General features: G+C 68.0%; 1 protein-coding gene across 1 annotated transcript; it reads right to left on the reverse strand.

Moving 5' to 3' along the window:
• Nucleotides 1-3,426: 3,426 nt before the first annotated feature.
• On the reverse strand, nucleotides 3,427-4,074 carry BHLHE23 (basic helix-loop-helix family member e23). The gene has a single exon (XM_062202421.1). It carries the CDS (start codon nucleotides 4,072-4,074, stop codon nucleotides 3,427-3,429), a length of 648 nt encoding a protein of 215 aa, XP_062058405.1.
• Nucleotides 4,075-22,425: the final 18,351 nt, after the last annotated feature.

The raw sequence follows: 22,425 nt of genomic DNA on the forward strand, positions 1-22,425 counted from the left end.
ATCGCCCTGCGCTGGATTAACCGGGGCTCAGGGGCCGCCACTGGGCGGCTGCCGCGGAGTTCCATGGGCCGGCAGGGAGATGTGTGCATGTCGCCTGCGCTTTGAGGAAGGCTTTGTCCTCGAGGGGCCTGCTGGGTCACGGTCCCCAGCTGGACACAGGCCTGGTGAAGCCAGCTCTGGGCCGGTGCTCAGCAGCTTCCCCGGGAGGCGGACGGCACTTCCTCAGGGCTTCTGGCCACCGGAGACACGGAGACACGGTCCGACCTTGGGATGGGGTGTACCGAACAAGCAGGGGGAGCCAACAGCTGCAGGGGGCCTAGCAGGAGGAAGCCAGGTGGGGCAGGCCCAGGGGGCGGGCCCAGCCCTGGGGGGCTCCATCAGCCGTCCTGCCTGGGACTGGAAGCCGAGGAGTTTCTGGGCTGGGTGCAAAGTGTCTTGGGCACCACAGTGGCCGACGTGCCTGGCCAGATCGACCGGCAAACCCGCTTCACGCTGTTTGGTTTTGTGCAGGCGCGGGTGCCAGGGCAAACAGCAAAGAGGGACTCAGGCGTTTGCAAGGGGGACAGGGAGGCCCGACCCCCGCTTTTGTCTCTGCTGGATGCCACTCCCTGTCCCGCTGGGGGAGCCGGCGGGGGGGGGGGGGGGGCTGAAGCCGGCAGAAGTGAATGGAGACCTTGGTCTCTGACCCCGCAGGGGACTCCTGGGAGCCAGCAGGCTCAGAGGAGCCACCCCAAGCCCGAGAGAAGGCCCTTCCCACAGCGCGGCGGGGGCGGGGTCTACGAGCTGCTCCAGCGGCAGCCCGCCCCTTGCCTGTTCAACAGGGAAGGCGACCCTGGCCCCGCAGGGGTGAGGGAGGCCCAAGGCCACCTCGTGGGATCCGCCTTCAAGCCTGCTGCCCCCTGCGCTTGGGTGTGGTTGGCCAGTGTGAGGCTGGACCACTTGTGCAGACAGCAGGTACACGGCTACCACCCCGCCGATGGAGGCTCTCGGCCTCGGCCGCACCGAGACGAAGCGGGAGCCCGGCCTGGAAGAGGAGCAAGTGTGAGGAGCCGCTGGGACTCCCGGGGCGGCGGGCATCTCCTGGGAGCCCACCGAGGGCCCTTGGGGGGTGTTTTCTGCAGTGGCCTGGACGCGACCTGGACGCAGCCGGGCCGTGTGCAGGGCACGTGTGGGTTCTGAAGCCTTGGAAGCAGCCGGGCCGTGTGCAGGGCTCGTGTGGGTTCTGAAGCCTTGGAAGCAGCCGGGCCGTGTGCAGGGCTCGTGTGGGTTCTGAAGCCTTGGAAGCAGCCGGGCCGTGTGCAGGGCACGTGTGGGTTCTGAAGCCTTGGAAGCAGCCGGGCCGTGTGCAGGGCACGTGTGGGTTCTGAAGCCTTGGAAGCAGCAAGGGTGCGAGGTCTCATCCACGTGAAGACGTCGGCTGATGCTGAGACACCGCTGCCTGGGGCCGCGGGACAAACAGAGCTAACACTGAAAACGGATTTCACCTGCTTCTGTTCAGCATCTCCACGGCCGCTAGGGAAGTGGAAAGGTGAGCGCGGCGAACGCTGGCCCACAGGGCTGGGGGTGCCACCACAGCCCAGAGGCTGCCTTGCACCCAGCACGGGTGCACCCAGCACACCTGGGCTCGGGGGAACCTGCGGGGAGCGTGTCCAGCGGGCAGCTTCGTCCCAGCTGCCCCAAAGCCTCTCCCGTGTAGCTCTCTCCCTCGTGTTGCCGAAACGCCGGCTCCTGGCAGCTTGGTGGATGCGTGGTGACGAAGGGCCCTGTGGGCACCTGCAGGAGCACCAGCCGTGGTGCAGAGGCAGCCAGGCCCTCCAGGCGCTTGCAGCCAGCACACCGGCACGGTGGGGGGGGTCTCCGAGCAGGAAGCAGGCACGGCTCTCCACCAGCGCGCCGCGGGGTTGCACAGCCGGCGGCTCTAGGAGGGGCGGGCTGCTGGGAACGCGCTCCGCCCAGCCAAGGGCACACAGGACAGCGGGCAAACAGCTCTGCGTGTGCAGTGCAGCGTCCGGGGAAGAGGTTCTGCCGAGTGGGCGGCTTCTCACCACACAGGGAGGGGACAGCCTCGGCCCCTCAGCTTCCTCCGCTGAGCCGCGAGCTCCCAGGCCGAGCGCAGGGGCCGGGTCTGGTGTAGAAGCTGTGAATTCAGTCACAAATGCACACTAACTCCCTACTGAGATTTAATTGTATCATTTTTGAAAAATAAGTTGAAAGCCAGTGCTTTCTCCTGGGTATAAATACACCAAACGCTCCGGATTCGAGGAGAAGCGACCGTGCTGCTAATTCCATCAACAACTTGCAGAACTGAACCCAGCTCCCTGTCCTGCCACCGGGGCCGCAGGTGCAGACGCCGCCTGGAGAAAGCAGAGACCCACACGAGGTCGTCCCGGGCAGGTTCACCGCGCTTCATTTCGCAAGCACAAAAGGGTTCTGAGCCGCCTTCACGCACACGGAGGCTCTGGCCCCGGGCGGCCGCATTAGCGCAGCAGAGATCCGGTTCCTGGAGCTTCGCCTCAAGCCCGGACAGCTCCTCCCTGGCCACGCCGGCGGACCGGCTGCGCTAAGCGACAGATCCCACACCGACCCTAGAGGAGACGCCGTCACCGCCAGTACTCACCTGGCCCGACCTCCTCCCCAGAAGTGCGGGGCGGTTGGTGGGAGGGGGCTTTTTGTGGTCCCTGGACTGGACCTGGCCCTCCGCAGACCCTCCAGGGCCAAGCCGGCGCGGGGCGCAGGACCCTCATGCACGGGCCCTCAGGAGGAGGACGCGCCAAGCGGTGTCCCCGCAGCTCCAGGCGGGGGAGTCCGGGCGGATTAGGGGGAGTCCCGCAGGCTTCCGGACGATCCCGGCGAGGACGCACAAGGAGCAAATGCAGGCTTGGAAAAGCCCGAGGCGCTCCCCCTCCCGCGTCTCCCGCATCCTGCGCAGCTCCTTCGCGGGATCCGGACCGGGGCACCGCGGCCACGCAGGTGTCCAGCGACGCGGGCCGAGGAAGGGGACACAGTCGGCGGGCCCGGCCGTGCTCTGTGCCCGCTCAGGCCGCGCGCTCCACGCCGTCGTTAGGGCCACCGTCCGGGTCTTCTCTTGGGCGGTGGGCGGCGGTGCCCCAAGGCGCACGTTGGACCCCGCGCCGCCCGCATCTCTGGACGGGAGCCCCCCCCCCCCCGCAACGCCCAGCGGCTGTTGGGAGGGGTGCCCAGCGGCTGTGGGGTGGGGTGCCCAGCGGCCGCCGCGCGTTCCCGGGCGCGGATCCCAGAGCCCGGAGCTCCGGCTGCGTCCAGTGCCTGGGCGGGCGGCTCGCTCCTCGCCGCCCCTAATCGTCGGTCGCGCAGCTGCTGAAAGCGAGGTCGGCGGCCACCTCCGGGCCTGGGAGCGGCGACGGCCACCGGGGAAGCGCAAACGCGAGGGCGGGCACGCCGGCGCCGTCACGGCTTCTGGGCGCAGTGTTTGCAGAGCGCCGAGGGCGCCCCGGAGAAAGCGGAGCACTTGTCGGGGCAGGGCCCCAGCGCGGCGCCCGCAGAGAACGGGTACCCGGCGGCGGCCTGGCCGAAGGGCGCCAAGGGCGCGGCCAGGCCCTGGCCCTGGTTGAGGTAGGCCACCAGGCGCCGCATCTCGTCCAGCGCCTGCGCCTGCATGAGGATGTAGTTCTTGGCCAGCAGCAGCGTGGCGATCTTGGACAGCTTGCGCACCGACGGGCTGTGCGCGTAGGGGATCACGGCCCGCAGCCCGTCCAGCGCGTCGTTGAGGTCGTGCATGCGGCGCCGCTCGCGCGCGTTGATGCTGAGCCGCAGCGAGCGCGGCTCCCGGGGCCGCCGCCGCGCGTCCGCCGCGCCCCCGGGCCCGCGCCGCCGCCGCCGCCGCTCGAAGGCGTCGTCGTCGCCGCTCTGCTCGCCGCTGCTCTCGGCCGGGGCGCGCGGCGCGGGCGCCGCGGGGAGGTCGCCGGCCGGGCCCGGCGCGCAGTAGGCGCGGGCCGCCTCGGGCCCCTGGGCCGCCCCGTAGGCCAGGCCCGCCGCCGTGTAGCCGCGGCTCAGCGCCAGGTACGCGTCCCCCGACAGCGACTTGAGGTCGGCCATGGCCCCGCTCTGCGGGCGCGTCCCGCGCTCTGCCGGTCCCGGAGCCTCAGCGCCGGCTCCGCGTCCTCCCCTCCCCGCCGCGGCGCGCAGGGCCGGGCCCGGGGGCGGGCTTTAGCTCCCCTCCGCCCCCGCCTCGCGTTTAAGCCGCGGAGGCGCCCCCTGGGACCTCGCGGCCGCCCAATCGGAGGGGCGCTGGCCACGGCCTCTGCTCCTCGCGGGCTCCTCGCCGGCCTCGCCGCGTCCCCCGGGGCCGCCGCCTCAAAACGCTCGCGTCCCCACTGCGCTCCCTGGTCGCTCGGCCTGGTCCCCGCCAGCCCGGAGCGGGAAGCAAGCCGCACACCCGGGACGCCGCGGACGGACGCAGCGGGCGGGGAGCGCGGGACAGGTGCGTCCTGCAGTGGGGTGATTCGAGGTGGGGCTGGGGCTTCGGGATCAAGCTCTTTGTAATTTCGGTGAAAGGGCCGCCGGCCCCGGGGCCTCCCCAGCCCTCCTCTTGGGGGGGCAGGGCATCTGTGGCTCGGGGTGGGGCACACCTGGAGCTGGGAGACTGGGGTGGGTCCCCTACTCCTGGCTTGTGTCACAACCCTGAACTCCCTGCAGGGGCCCCGCGCGGCATCAGCCAGGTTTCTGGTGTGGATTTTGAGATCCATCCCCTCCTCCCACCCCTATCCCTTGTGGAACACGACCCGGTGAGGGTGGGCAGAGTCCCTGGGGAGGGGAGGCCAGGACTGGAGCCCAGCTGCCTGACAGGTGGAGCGAAGTGGGGGCTTCTCCCGGGGGGAGTGGAGGCTGAGACCCCGCCCTGAGACCCTGCTCTTTGTCACCCTGGCTCTGGGAGTCCCCAGGGTGCCACCCCCTCTCATCCCTTCCTGGAGAGGCAGTGGTGAGCGCGCGCCGGGCATGGGCCACCCCTCTCAGAGTCAGACAAAAGGGAGCTGGGGGCTCCCCCAGAGGCAGCACCTCCACCCGGCCCCCTGGGGGACCCTGGCACAGCCCCTCAGCCCCTCATCCTCCGGGTGCCCCGGGAGAGGACAGCAGAGGGAGGGGACCTGTGTGGTGGTGCTTCTTTGTGGGAGAGTGAGCAGGTGTCTGGCGCACAGGTGTGGAATGGGTGGACGAGCTGTGTGCGTTGGAAGGTTCTGGAAACCCAGCAGTGTCTGGCACCCAGGGAGACAGGAGCTGGAGATCGGGCCAGCCAGGAGGGCAGGGCCAGCACGTCCAGGGCCCTGCTGGAGATGTGAGAGAGACAGCCTCCCAGGGTGCCCTGGGCTGCCTGCTGGGCTGCTGTGCGGGTGGGCAGTTGGTGGAGTGCTGGGTGTGGAGGCTGTGGTGGTTGGCCTGGTCTGGTGGGTGGGTGGGTGGGTGGCTGCTAGGCCAAGGGGCCAGGTGGGGGCCGTGGAGGGACAGCAGAGCTGGGTGGGGCCTGCAGGACCACTGGAGCCACGACAGGGCGGGGCCTTTAGTGCTTTCGAAAGTGCTTGGGCCTCTGATGCCCAGTGGAGGGGTGGGGCGCTTCCCCCAGCTCTCCCTCCAGGGGCAGGGCCTGGCTCTGGACTGGCTTGAGTCCCTTCCGCCAGGCAGTCCATGACCTTGGAGGGGCAGAGGGCTGGGTGGGGCCTCCCTGATGCAGGCAGTGTTGGGCCTCCCTACAAGTCTTTTTTTTTTTTTTTTTTCCTTTTTGACAGGCAGAGTGGACAGTGAGAGAGAGAGAGAGAGAGAGAGAAAGGTCTTCCTTTTGACATTGGTTCACCCTCCAATGGCCGCCGCGGCCGGCGCACCACGCTGATCTGAAGCCAGGAGCCAGGTGCTTCTCCTGGTCTCCCATGGGGTGCAGGGCCCAAGCACTTGGGCCATCCTCCACTGCACTCCCGGGCCATAGCAGAGAGCTGGCCTGGAGGATGGGCAACCAGGATAGAACCCGGTGCCCCGACCAGGACTAGAACCCGGTGTGCTGGCGCTGTAGGTGGAGGATTAGCCTATTGAGCCGCGGTGCTGGCCCTCCCTACAAGTCTTAGAGAAGCCCCCGGCCAGCTGCAGGGAGAGGCGGCCTTTTTGGTCTGATGGCGCCCCCTGCTGGCTTCCTGGGAGATTGCGCCCCAGCGGGCGTGGTGGACAGGACCAGGCTGGTGACCAGGCTGCTCCTGCGTTCTATTGAGACGTGGTCACCGCTGGTGCCGTCCAGTGCGCACCTGGCCCCGGAGGTGTCTGTCCATCCGGGCACTCGGCCTTTCTGGTTGGTTACATCTGTCCAGTGGGGTTGGTCCTCACAGAACAGCCTGCAGGTGGTAAGCCCACTTAGCCGGAGAGAAAATAAAATAGCAGCAGCCCCAAGCCCACCCCCACGAATTCCCAGAGGCCGCTGCCCTGGACGCCGCCGGCCCAGGTCACAAACGCTTCCTGTGCCATTTGTCGCAGCTCAGCAGCTGGGGCTTGGCTTCGCTCCGGCCCCCAGCTCCAAGGGCGCCCTGGCTTCCTCCGGGGTGTGTCCTGAGGGTGAAGGTGAAAGGTCAAGCAGGGTGCCAGGATGTGGGTGGCTCCTTCTGGAGCGAGGTCTCGGGAGAGACCCCCACCAAGCCCCGGAGTGCAGCTCCTGGGGAAGGAGGAGGAGGCCGGGCCCAGGGCCCGCCCTTGTCCAGGTCCTCACCGGACCACCCACCCCTCCCTGCCCGCTGCTCCAGGGCTGGGGAGGGGCCCCGTCTGCCTTTGCATTTCAGGTTTTGATTTTTTAAAAAGATTTATTTGTTTATTTTGAAAAGTAGAGTTGGGGGGTGGGGAGAGAGACAGAGCGAGGTCTTCCAACCACTGTTCACTCCCCAGATGGCTGCAACGGCCGGGGCTGGGCCAGGCTGGAGCCGGGAGCCAGGAGCGGGGGTGCAGGGGCCCCAGCACTTGGCCGTCCTCTGCTGCTCTCCCCGGTCATTAACAAGGAGCTGGATCGGAAGTGGAGCAGCCGGGACTTGAGCCGTCGCCCCTCTGGATGCCGGCACTGCAGGCGGCGGCTTTGCCCGCTGTGCCCCGACGCCGGCCCTGTCCTGCCCCTCTGGAGAGCGCTTCCTGGCCGCGGCCTCTCTCGCTCCTGCCGTGTTTCCTGCCGGCGTTCGGAGTCGGGTGACGCGATGTCACGGGAGCAGTCACAGGATGTCCCCTGCCCCGCCCCGGGGAGGCCCGAGTCGTGCTCTGGTCTGGGAAGGTTACCGTCCAGGGCGCGGCCGACTTGTCTCCCGAGGACCCGGCCGTTCGGCCCGGAGCCGGTTTCCCGCCCTCGGGGTGTCCGGGGCCCGCGCCGGCCCCTCACCGCTGGTACCGGGCGCTCCCCTGCGAGGTTTGTTGGTTTCATCGATCGCCACAAAATCCGCTTTCAGCTTCGAGCGCACTTCTGCCTCCGTGCTGCTGCTCTGATTTCCGCCGTTTCTTCGTTCACGTCGTATCTGACACGCATCGCATCACACGTGTCGTATCACACATGTGTCGTAGCTCACACGCATCGTATCTCACATGTGTTATATCACACACGTATCACGCATGTCATAGCTCACACATGTCACATCTCACGTGTGTCATATCTGACACGCATCGTATCTCACACGTGTCGTATCTCACATGTATCACGCGTGTCGTATCTCACATGTGTCGTATCACGCGTGTCATAGCTCACATATCGTATCTCACGTGTGTCATATCTGACATGCATCGTATCTCACACACGTCGTATCGCATGTGTCACAGCTCACACGTGTCCTCGGCAGGTGCCGGGCGCGAGCTCTCCTCTCTCACAGGCGGGGCCGGTGCTGCCGCTTCCTCTGCCCCACACCTCTGGACCAGCTGCCTCGATGGTTTCACTTAGTAAAAAATATTCCTCACTTCCGTGGCTGCCCCTCACCCTTTCAAGTTCTGCTCCACCCGTGGCCGTGAGCCCCACCGTGGCCGTCCACTTTGCCCGTGGCCTCCCAGCACTCTGGCTGCTGATTCCTGGTCTCACTCCCGAGACCCCCTGGGCAGCGGGTCCCCAGCCACGCAGGGTTGCACGTCAGAGGCCCCGAGGCTCCGGGGTGGGGTGGGCCCCTCGTGCCGCCTGAGTGTCCACGCTGGGCCTTCCGGGCAGGGTTTGCTGAGGTTCCCGGTGGCTGGGCACCTGTGTGTGGGGAGGGCCCTCACCTACAGAGGAGGGCGGGGTCCCAGCTGCCTCTTCTCACCCCCATCCCAGGCTCACTGCTCAGAGAGACCTGGGGGAGGGGCACTGAACTCTCGGCCCCGGGCGCCTCCCCCATCCCCAGCTCCGGCTGCGCTGTTCCCGGCCTCGGCTCTGCTTCCCCCTCCTCATCCAGCCCAGCTGTCGGCTTCTGCCTTCCCTGGGTCTCGCTGACCGGTGACCCTTGACCCGCTCGGCAGAGGCCCGGGCAGGCGCTGGGCGTGGCGGCTTTCACCTTCTCCGACGCCCGCAGCCCCCATCTGGGTCCTGCTGCTGGACGGAGGCCTGGCCCACAGGCGCCTGCAGCCTCAGGCAAGTCCACGGCCCCTCGCCCACTCCAGTCCCACCCCCGGTCACTGCCCCAGGCCGAGATGCTTGGCTGCTCCTCCCCAGGTCCCACCTTGTTCGAAGCAAGGGCGGCCCCGTGGCCTCTGGTGGCTGCCAGGATCCACCGTGGGCTGGGCAGTGGCCTTGCTATGCCTCGAGTGTGGCCACGCCCACCGGTGCCATGTGGTCCCCAGCGGCCCAGCTGCCATCCTGGCCTCCTCCTTCCCTTCCTGTGCCTAAGGCCCTGCCGGGCCACCCTGGGGCTGCCCGCGCTCTGTCCACCTTTGCTCTCACCCAGCTGCTCTGAGCAGACACAGGGGCTCTCACTGGGCACCACGGGTGGGGCCTGGGCCAGGGCAGGAGGGCACCCATGGGGAGGGCATGGACAGGCTGGTGGCCCCCAGTGAGCCCCCCAACCCCCAACAGTCACAGGCTGGCGGGGGGGGGTGGGGTGGGGTGGGGGGGTGGGGAGGGGAGGGGGGGAGTAGGGGACTTGGAGTTCTCCTCCTGGCCACCAGGGGGCAGCAGGCCTCTGGGTTTGAGTGGCTGCACCGCTGATTGCCGAGCCCAGCTTGTACTTTAGGCCCCGACCCCGTGGAGCAGCCGGGGTGCGGCCGTGAGGGTGGCCGGTGCTGGGCTGTGCAGGGTGCGCCTGCCCCCAGGTCCACCGGTGGAGCTCTGCCCACAGTTCTCAGGGGCACAGTGGAGAGACCCTTCCCAGGCCAGGCATCCTGGGACACCTGCAGGGCGGGGCGGGGCCTGTGTCCCCAGGCTGTGAAGAGGAGGTCAGGGCCCCGCCCTCATCATTCGGAGGAAGTAAACCGAGGCCTGGCCATGGCGCCCACCCCTTAGGTGAGCGAGGTCCTGCTGGGACGATGGCGGCCTGGCCCCACCTGCCCCGCTGCCCTCGGGTCTCCTCACCCCCAGTGCCTCCCGGGAGCTCCGCAGGCCCTGTGAGTCCCCAGCCTGGGGTCCCCTGGAGAGGTAGCTGGGAGCGGGTTGGCTTCTCCAAGTTGGGCTTTGACCGAGCCCTGCTGTCCACAGTGCAGGGCCAGGTCTAGGTCCAGCGGGACTCGTGTCTCTCGGGCTATGCGGGGCGGCCACTGTGCCTGGGACAGGGAGCCCGCTCAGAGGCTGACCCTCATCCAGGCTACGATGGCCACCAGACACAGCCCTGGTCAGCTCAGGGGCACAGCCCTGGTCAGTGCAGGGGACACGGCCCTGGTCAGCGAGGGGACACGGCCCTGGTCAGTGCAGGGGACACAGCCCCGGTCAGTGCAGGGGACACAGCCCTGGTCAGCACAGGGGATACAGCCCTGGTCAGCTCAGGGGACACGGCCCTGGTCAGTGCAGGGACACAGCCCTGGTCAGTGCAGGGGACACAGCCCTGGTCAGCTCAGGGGACACGGCCCTGGTCAGTGCAGGGGACACGGCCCTGGTCAGCTCGGGGGACATGGCCCTGGTCAGCTCAGGGGACACGGCCCTGGTCAGCTCAGGGGGCACGGCCCTGGGTCAGCTCAGGGGACACAGCCCCGGTCAGTGCAGGGGACATGGCCCTGGTCAGCTCAGGGGACACAGCCCTGGTCAGTGCAGGGGACACAGCCCTGGTCAGCTCAGGGGGCACGGCCCTGGTCAGTGCAGGGACACAGCCCTGGGTCAGCTCAGGGGACACAGCCCCGGTCAGTGCAGGGGACACGGCCCCGGTCAGCTCAGGGGACACAGCCCCGGTCAGTGCAGGGGACACGGCCCCGGTCAGCTCAGGGGACACAGCCCTGGTCAGCTCAGGGGACACGGCCCTGGTCAGCTCAGGGGACACAGCCCCGGTCAGTGCAGGGGACACGGCCCCGGTCAGCTCAGGGGACACAGCCCTGGTCGGTGGGCTGCTGAGTGGCCTTGCGAGGGCCGCTCAGGGTCAGTGCCTCTGTGTTGAGGCAGGCGGCTGATCCCTCAGACACGGGCTTTTCCACCAGGCCATGTGGTCCCTGTCGGCCACAGCATGCCCTGGGCTCCGGGCCAGGGACCTGGCACAGCCGGGCAGGTGTAAGTCCTGGCCGTGTGCTCGGACCCCTGGGATCTTCTGCACCGAGGGTGTTGTCAGGCGTCCCTGTTCATGCCGCAGAGGTGGGAGCGGTCCCCAGAGGCTGGAGCTGGGCATGTGCGGGGCGACACCCCCTGCCGTGGGACCCGGCCTCCCGAAGTGACCCGCGTTTCTGTGGCTCAGGTCTCGGTGGCTCGTGGGCTCAGAGCCGCTTCTTGACTGCGTTGGTGGGCCCGAGAGACCCCATTCTCACTCCTCTGCTCCACTTCCAGGGGGTCAGCTTACGATGTGCGTCGGCTTCTTTTAAAGATGAATTCGCTTATTTGAAAGGCAGAGTGACAGACCTTCCATCTGCTGGTTCATCCCCAAATGGCTGTAACATCCGGGGCTGGGCCGGGCTCAGCCAGGAGCCAAGAACCCATCTGGGTCCCCATGCGCGCTAGCAGGGAGCTAGGGGGAGCAGAGTAGCTGGGACTCAGGCGTGGGAGCCCTGACAGGGGTGGGGCTCTGAAGGGGGTGGGGGGGGCTCTGATAGGGGTGGGGCCTGATGGGATGGGACTCTGATGGGTGTGAGGGCTCTGATGGGTGTGGGGGCTCTGATGGGGGTGGGGCTCTGATGAGGGTGGGGCTCTGATGGGTGTGGGGGCTCTGATGGGGGTGGGGGCCTAGTGGGGGTGGGGCCTGATGGGGTGGAGCGCTGATAGGTGTGGGGGCTCTGATGGGGGTGGGGGCTCTGATGGGGGTGGGGCTCTGGTGGAGGCTTTGGGGGCTCTGATGTAGCTGCACCACAACGCCGACCCCACAATATGCATCTTTGACTTCTGGTGGCACGTGGTCCAGGTCTGGTGGCACGTGGTCCAGGAGCATCGAACGCTTCCCATTCGGCTCCCCCCACCCCACGGTGCTGCCACCATCACACATTTCCCTGTACAGCACAGCGTGCAGACCCCTGCGCCTCTCCATGGTCTCCCTAAACAGTGGCCCTGGGAGCCGTGGCTGCATCACCCACGCATCTTCTGTCAGCCGCTGTTTCCCTTTGCGGTGACCCCGACGCGCCTGGGGTCCTCTCCTGCCTTCCGTGTCGGCGGCAGTGCTGGGCAGGTTCTCAGCGCTGCTGGTTTGTGTAAAAGCTTTTCTCCGGGCCGGCGCTGTGGTGTAGCAGCTAAGGCGCCCGTGTGGACGTCGGTTCAAGTCCCGGCTGCTCCACTGCCGACGCAGCTCCCTGCTGCTGCTCCACGGCCTCTGTCAGGAGCGTCCCTGGGCCCTGAGGGACTTCGAAGATCCGGTCTTCCTCCTTGGGAGGAAGGAGGCTCGAGGCGGGCTGAGGGGCCTGGGAGCAGTGAGGGCTCTGGGCTCTGGGCTCTGGGCCACCCTCCCGGCCTTGGCCGCCACTGGGCTGACGTGGCCGTGCAGGGCCGAGGACATTGGCTTGGCTGGGGCTGGCAGGAGCGTGGCGTGGCCGGGGCTGGCAGGGGGACGCGGTTTGTCCTCGCCCTGTGCCAACCTGAGCTGCCGCAGAGCAGCGGCTGGGCTGAGAGGCTGTGAGTGTGCCGGGGCCCGGGCGGCTCGAACGCAGACCCCGTGATCTCCCAGCTCTGAGGTCAGGCGGGCGAGGCGAAGGCGCTGGTGCCCGGCCCCTCCCCACTCCTGGTGTCCCTGGGGGTGCAGAGGTCGGGGTGGCCTCAGTCTTCACGTGGTCGCTCCCGTGTGCTGCCTGTGCCGCGATCTCCCCTTCCCACAGGACCCCGGCCCCCTGGCTCAGAGCCCACCTGCTCCAGCTCGACCTCGTCCTGACGGCGTCGGCAGGGACCCCGTCTCCAGCGAAGCCCCTCTGAGGTTCCGGGGTGAGGACGGCACCGCGTGGCAACTGAGAGGTGGCCCAGCCACGTGGGGCGGGGCGTGGCTGCAGCTCTGTCTCCTGGGGCTTTTCCTGCCTGGGTCAGCCCCCTGCTGCCGGCTCGGGCCCCTGGTCTCAGCCCGCCCAGCGCCAGCTTCCGGGTTCTCAACAGCAGCTGCTGGGAGCCGCGCGGCGCCAGGCCGGGGCAGTGTGCCCTGCTTCCAGGCTGCCCCTTGCACCTTGCGAGGCTGGGGCTGGGGCGCCTGGGTGGCTTCCTGCTGGGTCCCCAGAGGCTGTCAAGACGTGCTAAGGGTTTCTGGACGGCAGCTGTGGGCACGGGACCTGGACACGCAGGTGGAAGGAGTCGAGATCCCAGCCTGAGCCACCTGGGGGTGTGAGGGGTGCAGCAGAGAGGAGAGAAAGAGGGGCTGGGGAGGGGAGCCTTCACGGAGGCGCTGCTCCCTCCTTTAGCCCAGTTCCACACACGTAATCATAAATGACACACAACACACAATAATAAGCAACATGCAATATCTAATAACAAACACAACATATAATAGACAACACACATCATATAACAAGCAAAACATAGCACAGAATCAACATACAAAATGTAAACACACAACATACAACAGACATGCGACATAATAAACAACATGCAGGATGTAACAATAAGCATGCAACATATAATAAACATGGTGTATAATTATAGACAACATACAATGCAGAATGATAGATAACATACAACATATAATGATAAATAGCATGTGCCATAATACTAAACAACATACAACACATAATAGTAAACAACATACAATAATAAACACAACACATAATAAATAACGTACAACACATAATAACCAACACGCACCACATACTGACGAACCGCGTGCCACGCCGGCGGCCGGAGGGCAGCTGTGCCGCGACTCAGGGCCGCCTCGCCCGGGAGAAGCCGTTGATGAGCAGGAACCACGTCGCCCAGCGCAGGAGCCCGGCAGGCTCTGGGCGGGAAGCCCCTGGCAAGGCTGGCCGGCTCTGCCCCCACCTCCCTGCTCCAGGCTCGCAGAGAGGGGTCTGGGGGGCTGGGGAGCCGCGGGGGGACTGGGCAGGGACATCAGCTCATCCCAGGCCCCAGGTCCCCTGGACGTCCATGTTGGAAGATGACCTGGGGAGGCCACGACCAGCCTGCACGAAGGAGCCACTCCTGGTGGGTTTGACACGTGTGCACAGTGTATGTGCGGCCGCTGGCTCTGGGTGTGTCTTGCCTCCTATCCCCGCGTGCCTTCCCCAGGGCGATGTGGCGCCCTCCCCGTAGGGTCCATTAGGGGCCGCCAGCTCACAAGCGCCCACACGTGGCTCCCGGCCCTGCCACAGCTGTGCAGAGATTCTGCACGGTCTCCCCGCGGTTGGGCGTTGTGAGCTCGGGGCCGTGGGGAGTGCGGAGTGGAGGGCGTGACTGCCTGTGCCTCTCCCTGTGCAGAGCCCGGCGGGGCAGGGCCAGTCCAGGTGGGCGTCTGTGCTGCTGGCAAGGCCGTGGCCTGGGTGTGTGGCCGGGGCCGCGTCTGCCCAGGTAAAGGTGGAGGTGCCCTGGGAGGCAGCCGCACTCCCGAGGGACCCACCCCATCGGTGTGTGCCAAGGGGCTTGCTCCAAGCAGCCTCCTATGGTGCTGGGGGTGGGCAGGACGCACACAGGGGCTGCCGGGGACACACGTGGCCTCGTGGCTCCGTGCCCGGCTTGCCGCTCTTGCATTTAGACCTGGGACTGTGCCATGGAGGTGAGCGGTACAATGCACAGCAGTGATTTGTGGCTTGACTTTCTCTCGGAGAACCACATTAAGCAGCAACTCAAAGGCACAGCGTGCAGGGGCCGAGTCACCCCCTTCCCAGCGCCCGCTCGGCCCCGCCCTGGTGGGGACAGCCTGGGGGTCTCGGGGAGCCCACAGCAGTACTGCGGGCCCCTGCCGTTGGCCACACTACCTTGTCTGACAGGGCCCCGGCCGGGCACGGGCAGCTGTGTGCCCCTTCTCTCCTCGCTCTGGGCTGTGAAGGCCTGGTGGGGCAGCCCCGGGGCAGAGCCAGCAGCTGGGGTGGGGCGGCCACCTCTTCCAGGAGGGGCTGTGGTCGGCCGATGGGGGACCCTGGGACCTCCGCTCCCAGGAGACAGAGCTGTTGCACTCGATGGCCGTCCTGGCTTTCCGAGCCACGGCCCAGCCTGGACAGGGACCAGCCCGGAGGGAGCCGCGCCCCGGCCAGCGCCGCCTCTGGGGTGTCTGGACCACACTAATCCAATGGCATCTGCTGCTCAGGCGGCCCCGCGCTGCACAGGGGCACCGGCGGCACGGCTGTGAAGCCAGAGGAAGCGACGCTGCGGCTCCGCCGGGCCTCGCGGCAAAGCGGCTCTGCCCAGAGGCTGTCCTGCACCGGAGCCCCCCGAGGGGCCTCCTGCTCCGAGCCTGGGGCCGGAGAGAGGGCCTGGGGCGACCGTGGCAGAGCGAAGGCGCAGCCGGGCCCCTGCGGTCGCATGCGGGACACAGCATGCGGGGAAGGTGGATGTGTGTGCTAGCTTGTCGCAGTTCACAGCTAACCATTTAATTACCCTGATTTAAAGTCTAGCCGGATGTAGCTTTGAAACCCGAGGCTGTGTGATTGCACCAGAAAGTAACAATGTAACTGGCTTGTTTGGGGCAGCACAGTAACTGCCGGGAGGCTCAGCCCTGGAGGGCGGGGTGCTCGAGGCGGCAGGGGGCCCCGTGAGAGGGCTCCAGGGCTGGTAGCTCTATCTCCCCAGGTGGCCTGCAGCGGTGGAGCCCAGGCCTCAGTCCTGGGGCGTGGGGGCTGGGACGGGGGTCACAGCTGGGCAGGGCTGCCGCTCAGGCTGTGCACCTGCTCGCCGGAGTCGGATCTCAGCACCTGCTGATGGTGGTGCGTGAGCAGCTGTCCGGGCAGGTGCACGCGGCTCAGCCGTGCAGGTGCACATGGAAGAGCTGCCGGGGCCCCCCACGCCCTGTCACATGCAGCCTCCTGTGACTGCCGTGCCAGGTGTCGGAGCCCAACCTCCCAGCCCTTCTCCCCACCGTAGCCACGTCTTCCTCGATGGAAGAAAAGCCTCCAGTCAGCTTGGTGGAACTTTCCAGAAGCTGTGGCACCAGGCATACCTGGGCCCCCCGGAGCCTCCCTGTGGCCTGTCGCTGGCTGGGCAGGGCTGCCACAGAGCCCCGTGCTCACCAGGGGCCCCAGGCCCTGCTCGTCCACGGCCGCTCTGAACCACAGCTCCTCCCAATGCTGCTGCCTCGGGCACCGGTGGTCGATGGGGCTGGACTTGGGCAGGTGTCTGGTTGCCCCGCTGCCCACATGGAGGCCCCTGCCCACCTGTTGTTCTCTGCACATCCTCACGGGCCCTGTAGACCGGTGCTCGGGGCCACCAGGGCTGGAGGGTGACAATGCCCGGCACCCCTGCTCCCACCAGGTCTGTGCCATCCTGCCCTGTGCCAGGCTTACCAGGCAACACCAGCTGGGGACACGGCAGGGACCAGGCTGGGATCGGCCACCAGCCGGGGTCATGGTGCTGAGGGTCTGTCCCGAGCCACGCCGTTGTCAATCTGTCCACCCCCAGGGGTGTCCTTGCTGCTGATCCACATCTCAGTGGCCTAGGGTGAGATGCTGATGTGTGCTCTGCGCCGGGGCCGGGGGCTGGCGCCTTCCTGGCTCAGAGGGGCACGTGGGCACTGCCATCGGGGCAGCCTCTGAGGCCATTGTGGGCCAGGACACCTGCATGGCTGCTGGGATTCCTGGGAAGGTGATGGGAGGGTCATTGGGTCTAAGACTTGTGCCTCCGCGGCTCCCTGCTCCCCACTGCAGGCTCTGGGAGGGAGCCCCAGCCTCCAGGTGCTGCACACAGGGACAGGCTGGGGCTCCCTCCACCTGCCCCTCCCCCCCACCTGCCCCCTCCTTTTCCCTCCAGCTGGCTCCTCCCTACCCCCACCTGCCCCCTCCTTCCCCCTCCACCTGCCCCCTCCCTCCCCCTCCATCACCACCATCACCACTACCCTCATCATCTCCACAGACCAGCTAATATTCCCAGGGTAGTGTATTACAGAATCTGTGAGTTGAGAATGGTTTGCACACGCGTGTGGGTCTGAGTGTGCGTGTGTTTCTGAGTGAGCCCGAGGAAGAGGAGAGCGTCAGCAGAGGAGGAGCGGGGAGCCCATGTTGGCCCAAGGCCCCCTCCACCTGCCCCTTCCCTCCCCCTCCCCCTGCCCCCTCAGGCACTGGCACTGCCTGAGCAGGCAGTGGCAAAGGGGCGGGGCTGCCCGGCTGGTGGCTGTGTGTCCGCCCCGTGTGGCGGCTGCTGGAGGCCATGCATCCTGCCCTGTGTGGCCCAGCCGTCGCTCCAGCAGGAACACACCCGGCCTCTCCACTGAGTGTGTCCAGCCTGCGAGTCCCGGGCACTGGCTGCCGGGAGAGGAGCACCTCTTGGGGTCGTGGGTGCAGGGCAGTGATGGGTCGGGGCACTGGGGACCGGTACTCGGCGTGTGCCAGGAGATGCTCGCGCTGTGCCGAGGCTTGCGGTGGCCGGGGGTGGGGTGGGGTGCCCGTTCCTCTCGCGGGAGCTGACTCTTGCCCACTGAGAGTCGCGTGGAGGGTCCAGGTCAGATATAAATAATATAAATAGGAGAGCAGGTGAGAAGTTTGCTGGGATGGCCGTGGTCTGCATCTCAGGCAAAGCTGCCACACCTGTCCCCGCATCAGGGGTCCAGCGGGAGCTTCCAGGAAACGGGGCTAGCCAGCTGCCTGGGTGCAGCTGCTCCATGCCACAGGAAACAGCCGCCCCGAGCTCCCCACCCTCCACACCTGCAGCCCGCCCCTCCCATCTGCATCACGGCTGCCTCCCTGCCTGCCAGCCCTCATCAGCCAGGGGGACGGCCTCTGTCTCCCCTCCCCCAGAGGGGACCCTGCTGGGCTCCTTGTCTCACTCAGCAGAGGGGTGGGAGGGGTGGGTGCTGGCTCACCCTGCTGCCTGGGCCCTGCCCGCGGCTCCTGTCCGGGCCCCCTTGGGCCTCCCCTCTTGGGGAGGCGGTCCCTGCCCTGCCGTGGGTGACAACCAGACGCCCTGGGGTGGCCTCCAGTTCATCTTCTGCTGCCCCCAACACAGCCCCCATGGGGAAGGCCGAGCCTGGCTCACAGAGCCTGGGTTCATAGGAGCGGGGGGAGGGGAACCGGGGGTCCTGGCCACGGGGCAGGGACAAGCAGTCACAGGGAGCCAGGCTGGGTCCTGACTCCCAGATCAACACCCATGGTCTCCTGCCTCTGTGACCTCACTGGCCAGACCCACCCGGGGGCCAGAGGCAGGGAGCCTGTGACGTCCATGGGGGCTGGGGTGGGGGTGAACCTGGAGCTGCTAGCACGGGGTGGGGAGCTGTGTTCCAGGAGGTGGGGGCCGGGTGCCCCACAGGCCCCTCGCTGGGGGACCTGGGTCTGCTCCGGCGCTGCCTGGTGTACAGGCACCCTTCCTGGAGCTGAGCTCTGTTCACCAGTGGCTTCTGAAAAACACAAGATCTGTGCCAGCGTCGGCCTGCGCAGCGCCGCCAGGAGGCTCGGAAAGCAAGGGGGGCAGGGAGGCCATGGAGACTGGGAGCCCCGGCGGTGAGGAGACACGCACGTCCCTGAGCGCCTGGGAAATCAGAACAGCAGGTGCCGGGCTGCCCGGGGAGATTTCCACCCACTCTGGAGGCACCAGCGGAGGCAGCCGTGGCCAGCCTCGCGCCCGGGCACTCTGCAGAGGCCCCGCCCCCGCCCCTGCTCCCTGGATCTGTCCCCCGTGCAGCTGGAACAGAGTAAGCCATGGGGAAGAGGCCCAGAGTGGGTGCCGTGTCTGGGGCAGAGTGGGTGCCGTGTCTGGGGTCCGGCTCCCTGGGGCAGAGTGGGTGCCGTGTCTGGGGTCCGGCTCCCTGGGGCAGAGTGGGTGCCGTGTCTGGGGTCCGGCTCCCTGGGGCAGAGTGGGTGCCGTGTCTGGGGTCCGGTTCCCTGGGGCAGAGTGGGTGCCGTGTCTGGGGTCCGGTTCCCTGGGGCAGAGTGGGTGCCGTGTCTCGGGTCCGGTTCCCTGGGGCAGAGTGGGTGCCGTGTCTCGGGTCCGGTTCCCTGGGGCAGAGTGGGTGCCGTGTCTGGGGTCCGGTTCCCTGGGGCAGAGTGGGTGCCGTGTCTGGGGTCCGGTTCCCTGGGGCAGAGTGGGTGCCGTGTCTGGGGTCCGGTTCCCTGGGGCAGAGTGGGTGCCGTGTCTGGGGTCCGGTTCCCTGGGGCAGAGTGGGTGCCGTGTCTGGGGTCCGGTTCCCTGGGGCAGAGTGGGTGCCGTGTCTGGGGTCCGGTTCCCTGGGGCAGAGTGGGTGCCGTGTCTGGGGTCCGGCTCCCTGGGGCAGAGTGGGTGCCGTGTCTCGGGTCCGGCTCCCTGGGGCAGAGTGGGTGCCGTGTCTGGGGTCCGGTTCCCTGGGGCAGAGTGGGTGCCGTGTCTGGGGTCCGGTTCCCTGGGGCAGAGTGGGTGCCGTGTCTCGGGTCCGGTTCCCTGGGGCAGAGTGGGTGCCGTGTCTGGGGTCCGGTTCCCTGGGGCAGAGTGGGTGCCGTGTCTGGGGTCCGGTTCCCTGGGGCAGAGTGGGTGCCGTGTCTGGGGTCCGGTTCCCTGGGGCAGAGTGGGTGCCGTGTCTGGGGTCCGGTTCCCTGGGGCAGAGTGGGTGCCGTGTCTGGGGTCCGGTTCCCTGGGGCAGAGTGGGTGCCGTGTCTGGGGTCCGGTTCCCTGGGGCAGAGTGGGTGCCGTGTCTCGGGTCCGGCTCCCTGGGGCAGAGTGGGTGCCGTGTCTGGGGTCCGGTTCCCTGGGGCAGAGTGGGTGCCGTGTCTCGGGTCCGGTTCCCTGGGGCAGAGTGGGTGCCGTGTCTGGGGTCCGGTTCCCTGGGGCAGAGTGGGTGCCGTGTCTGGGGTCCGGTTCCCTGGGGCAGAGTGGGTGCCGTGTCTGGGGTCCGGTTCCCTGGGGCAGAGTGGGTGCCGTGTCTGGGGTCCGGTTCCCTGGGGCAGAGTGGGTGCCGTGTCTCGGGTCCGGTTCCCTGGGGCAGAGTGGGTGCCGTGTCTGGGGTCCGGTTCCCTGGGGCAGAGTGGGTGCCGTGTCTGGGGTCCGGTTCCCTGGGGCAGAGTGGGTGCCGTGTCTGGGGTCCGGTTCCCTGGGGCAGAGTGGGTGCCGTGTCTGGGGTCCGGTTCCCTGGGGCAGAGTGGGTGCCGTGTCTGGGGTCCGGCTCCCTGGGGCAGAGTGGGTGCCGTGTCTGGGGTCCGGCTCCCTGGGGCAGAGTGGGTGCCGTGTCTGGGGTCCGGTTCCCTGGGGCAGAGTGGGTGCCGTGTCTGGGGTCCGGTTCCCTGGGGCAGAGTGGGTGCCGTGTCTGGGGTCCGGTTCCCTGGGGCAGAGTGGGTGCCGTGTCTGGGGTCCGGTTCCCTGGGGCAGAGTGGGTGCCGTGTCTGGGGTCCGGTTCCCTGGGGCAGAGTGGGTGCCGTGTCTGGGGTCCGGTTCCCTGGGGCAGAGTGGGTGCCGTGTCTGGGGTCCGGTTCCCTGGGGCAGAGTGGGTGCCGTGTCTGGGGTCCGGTTCCCTGGGGCAGAGTGGGTGCCGTGTCTGGGGTCCGGTTCCCTGGGGCAGAGTGGGTGCCGTGTCTGGGGTCCGGTTCCCTGGGGCAGAGTGGGTGCCGTGTCTCGGGTCCGGTTCCCTGGGGCAGAGTGGGTGCCGTGTCTCGGGTCCGGTTCCCTGGGGCAGAGTGGGTGCCGTGTCTGGGGTCCGGTTCCCTGGGGCAGAGTGGGTGCCGTGTCTGGGGTCCGGTTCCCTGGGGCAGAGTGGGTGCCGTGTCTGGGGTCCGGTTCCCTGGGGCAGAGTGGGTGCCGTGTCTGGGGTCCGGTTCCCTGGGGCAGAGTGGGTGCCGTGTCTGGGGTCCGGTTCCCTGGGGCAGAGTGGGTGCCGTGTCTGGGGTCCGGTTCCCTGGGGCAGAGTGGGTGCCGTGTCTCGGGTCCGGTTCCCTGGGGCAGAGTGGGTGCCGTGTCTGGGGTCCGGTTCCCTGGGGCAGAGTGGGTGCCGTGTCTGGGGTCCGGCTCCCTGGGGCAGAGTGGGTGCCGTGTCTGGGGTCCGGTTCCCTGGGGCAGAGTGGGTGCCGTGTCTCGGGTCCGGCTCCCTGGGGCAGAGTGGGTGCCGTGTCTGGGGTCCGGCTCCCTGGGGCAGAGTGGGTGCCGTGTCTGGGGTCCGGCTCCCTGGGGCAGAGTGGGTGCCGTGTCTGGGGTCCGGTTCCCTGGGGCAGAGTGGGTGCCGTGTCTGGGGTCCGGTTCCCTGGGGCAGAGTGGGTGCCGTGTCTGGGGTCCGGTTCCCTGGGGCAGAGTGGGTGCCGTGTCTGGGGTCCGGTTCCCTGGGGCAGAGTGGGTGCCGTGTCTGGGGTCCGGTTCCCTGGGGCAGAGTGGGTGCCGTGTCTGGGGTCCGGTTCCCTGGGGCAGAGTGGGTGCCGTGTCTGGGGTCCGGTTCCCTGGGGCAGAGTGGGTGCCGTGTCTGGGGTCCGGTTCCCTGGGGCAGAGTGGGTGCCGTGTCTGGGGTCCGGTTCCCTGGGGCAGAGTGGGTGCCGTGTCTGGGGTCCGGTTCCCTGGGGCAGAGTGGGTGCCGTGTCTGGGGTCCGGTTCCCTGGGGCAGAGTGGGTGCCGTGTCTGGGGTCCGGTTCCCTGGGGCAGAGTGGGTGCCGTGTCTGGGGTCCGGTTCCCTGGGGCAGAGTGGGTGCCGTGTCTGGGGTCCGGTTCCCTGGGGCAGAGTGGGTGCCGTGTCTCGGGTCCGGTTCCCTGGGGCAGAGTGGGTGCCGTGTCTGGGGTCCGGTTCCCTGGGGCAGAGTGGGTGCCGTGTCTCGGGTCCGGTTCCCTGGGGCAGAGTGGGTGCCGTGTCTGGGGTCCGGTTCCCTGGGGCAGAGTGGGTGCCGTGTCTGGGGTCCGGTTCCCTGGGGCAGAGTGGGTGCCGTGTCTGGGGTCCGGTTCCCTGGGGCAGAGTGGGTGCCGTGTCTGGGGTCCGGTTCCCTGGGGCAGAGTGGGTGCCGTGTCTGGGGTCCGGTTCCCTGGGGCAGAGTGGGTGCCGTGTCTCGGGTCCGGTTCCCTGGGGCAGAGTGGGTGCCGTGTCTGGGGTCCGGTTCCCTGGCCCAGAGTGGGTGCCGTGTCTGGGGTCCGGTTCCCTGGGGCAGAGTGGGTGCCGTGTCTGGGGTCCGGTTCCCTGGGGCAGAGTGGGTGCCGTGTCTGGGGTCCGGTTCCCTGGGGCAGAGTGGGTGCCGTGTCTGGGGTCCGGTTCCCTGGGGCAGAGTGGGTGCCGTGTCTGGGGTCCGGTTCCCTGGGGCAGAGTGGGTGCCGTGTCTGGGGTCCGGTTCCCTGGGGCAGAGTGGGTGCCGTGTCTGGGGTCCGGTTCCCTGGGGCAGAGTGGGTGCCGTGTCTGGGGTCCGGTTCCCTGGGGCAGAGTGGGTGCCGTGTCTGGGGTCCGGTTCCCTGGGGCAGAGTGGGTGCCGTGTCTGGGGTCCGGTTCCCTGGGGCAGAGTGGGTGCCGTGTCTCGGGTCCGGTTCCCTGGGGCAGAGTGGGTGCCGTGTCTCGGGTCCGGTTCCCTGGGGCAGAGTGGGTGCCGTGTCTGGGGTCCGGTTCCCTGGGGCAGAGTGGGTGCCGTGTCTGGGGTCCGGTTCCCTGGGGCAGAGTGGGTGCCGTGTCTGGGGTCCGGTTCCCTGGGGCAGAGTGGGTGCCGTGTCTCGGGTCCGGTTCCCTGGGGCAGAGTGGGTGCCGTGTCTGGGGTCCGGTTCCCTGGGGCAGAGTGGGTGCCGTGTCTGGGGTCCGGTTCCCTGGCCCAGAGTGGGTGCCGTGTCTGGGGTCCGGTTCCCTGGGGCAGAGTGGGTGCCGTGTCTGGGGTCCGGTTCCCTGGGGCAGAGTGGGTGCCGTG

Source organism: Lepus europaeus, chromosome 10, assembly GCF_033115175.1.
Source record: "Lepus europaeus isolate LE1 chromosome 10, mLepTim1.pri, whole genome shotgun sequence".
NCBI classification, from domain to species: domain Eukaryota; kingdom Metazoa; phylum Chordata; class Mammalia; order Lagomorpha; family Leporidae; genus Lepus; species Lepus europaeus.

Bases quoted from the DNA above. Each gene is read 5' to 3' on its own strand.
- BHLHE23 (XM_062202421.1), bottom strand. From the start codon at position 4,074: ATGGCCGACCTCAAGTCGCTGTCGGGGGACGCGTACCTGGCGCTGAGC.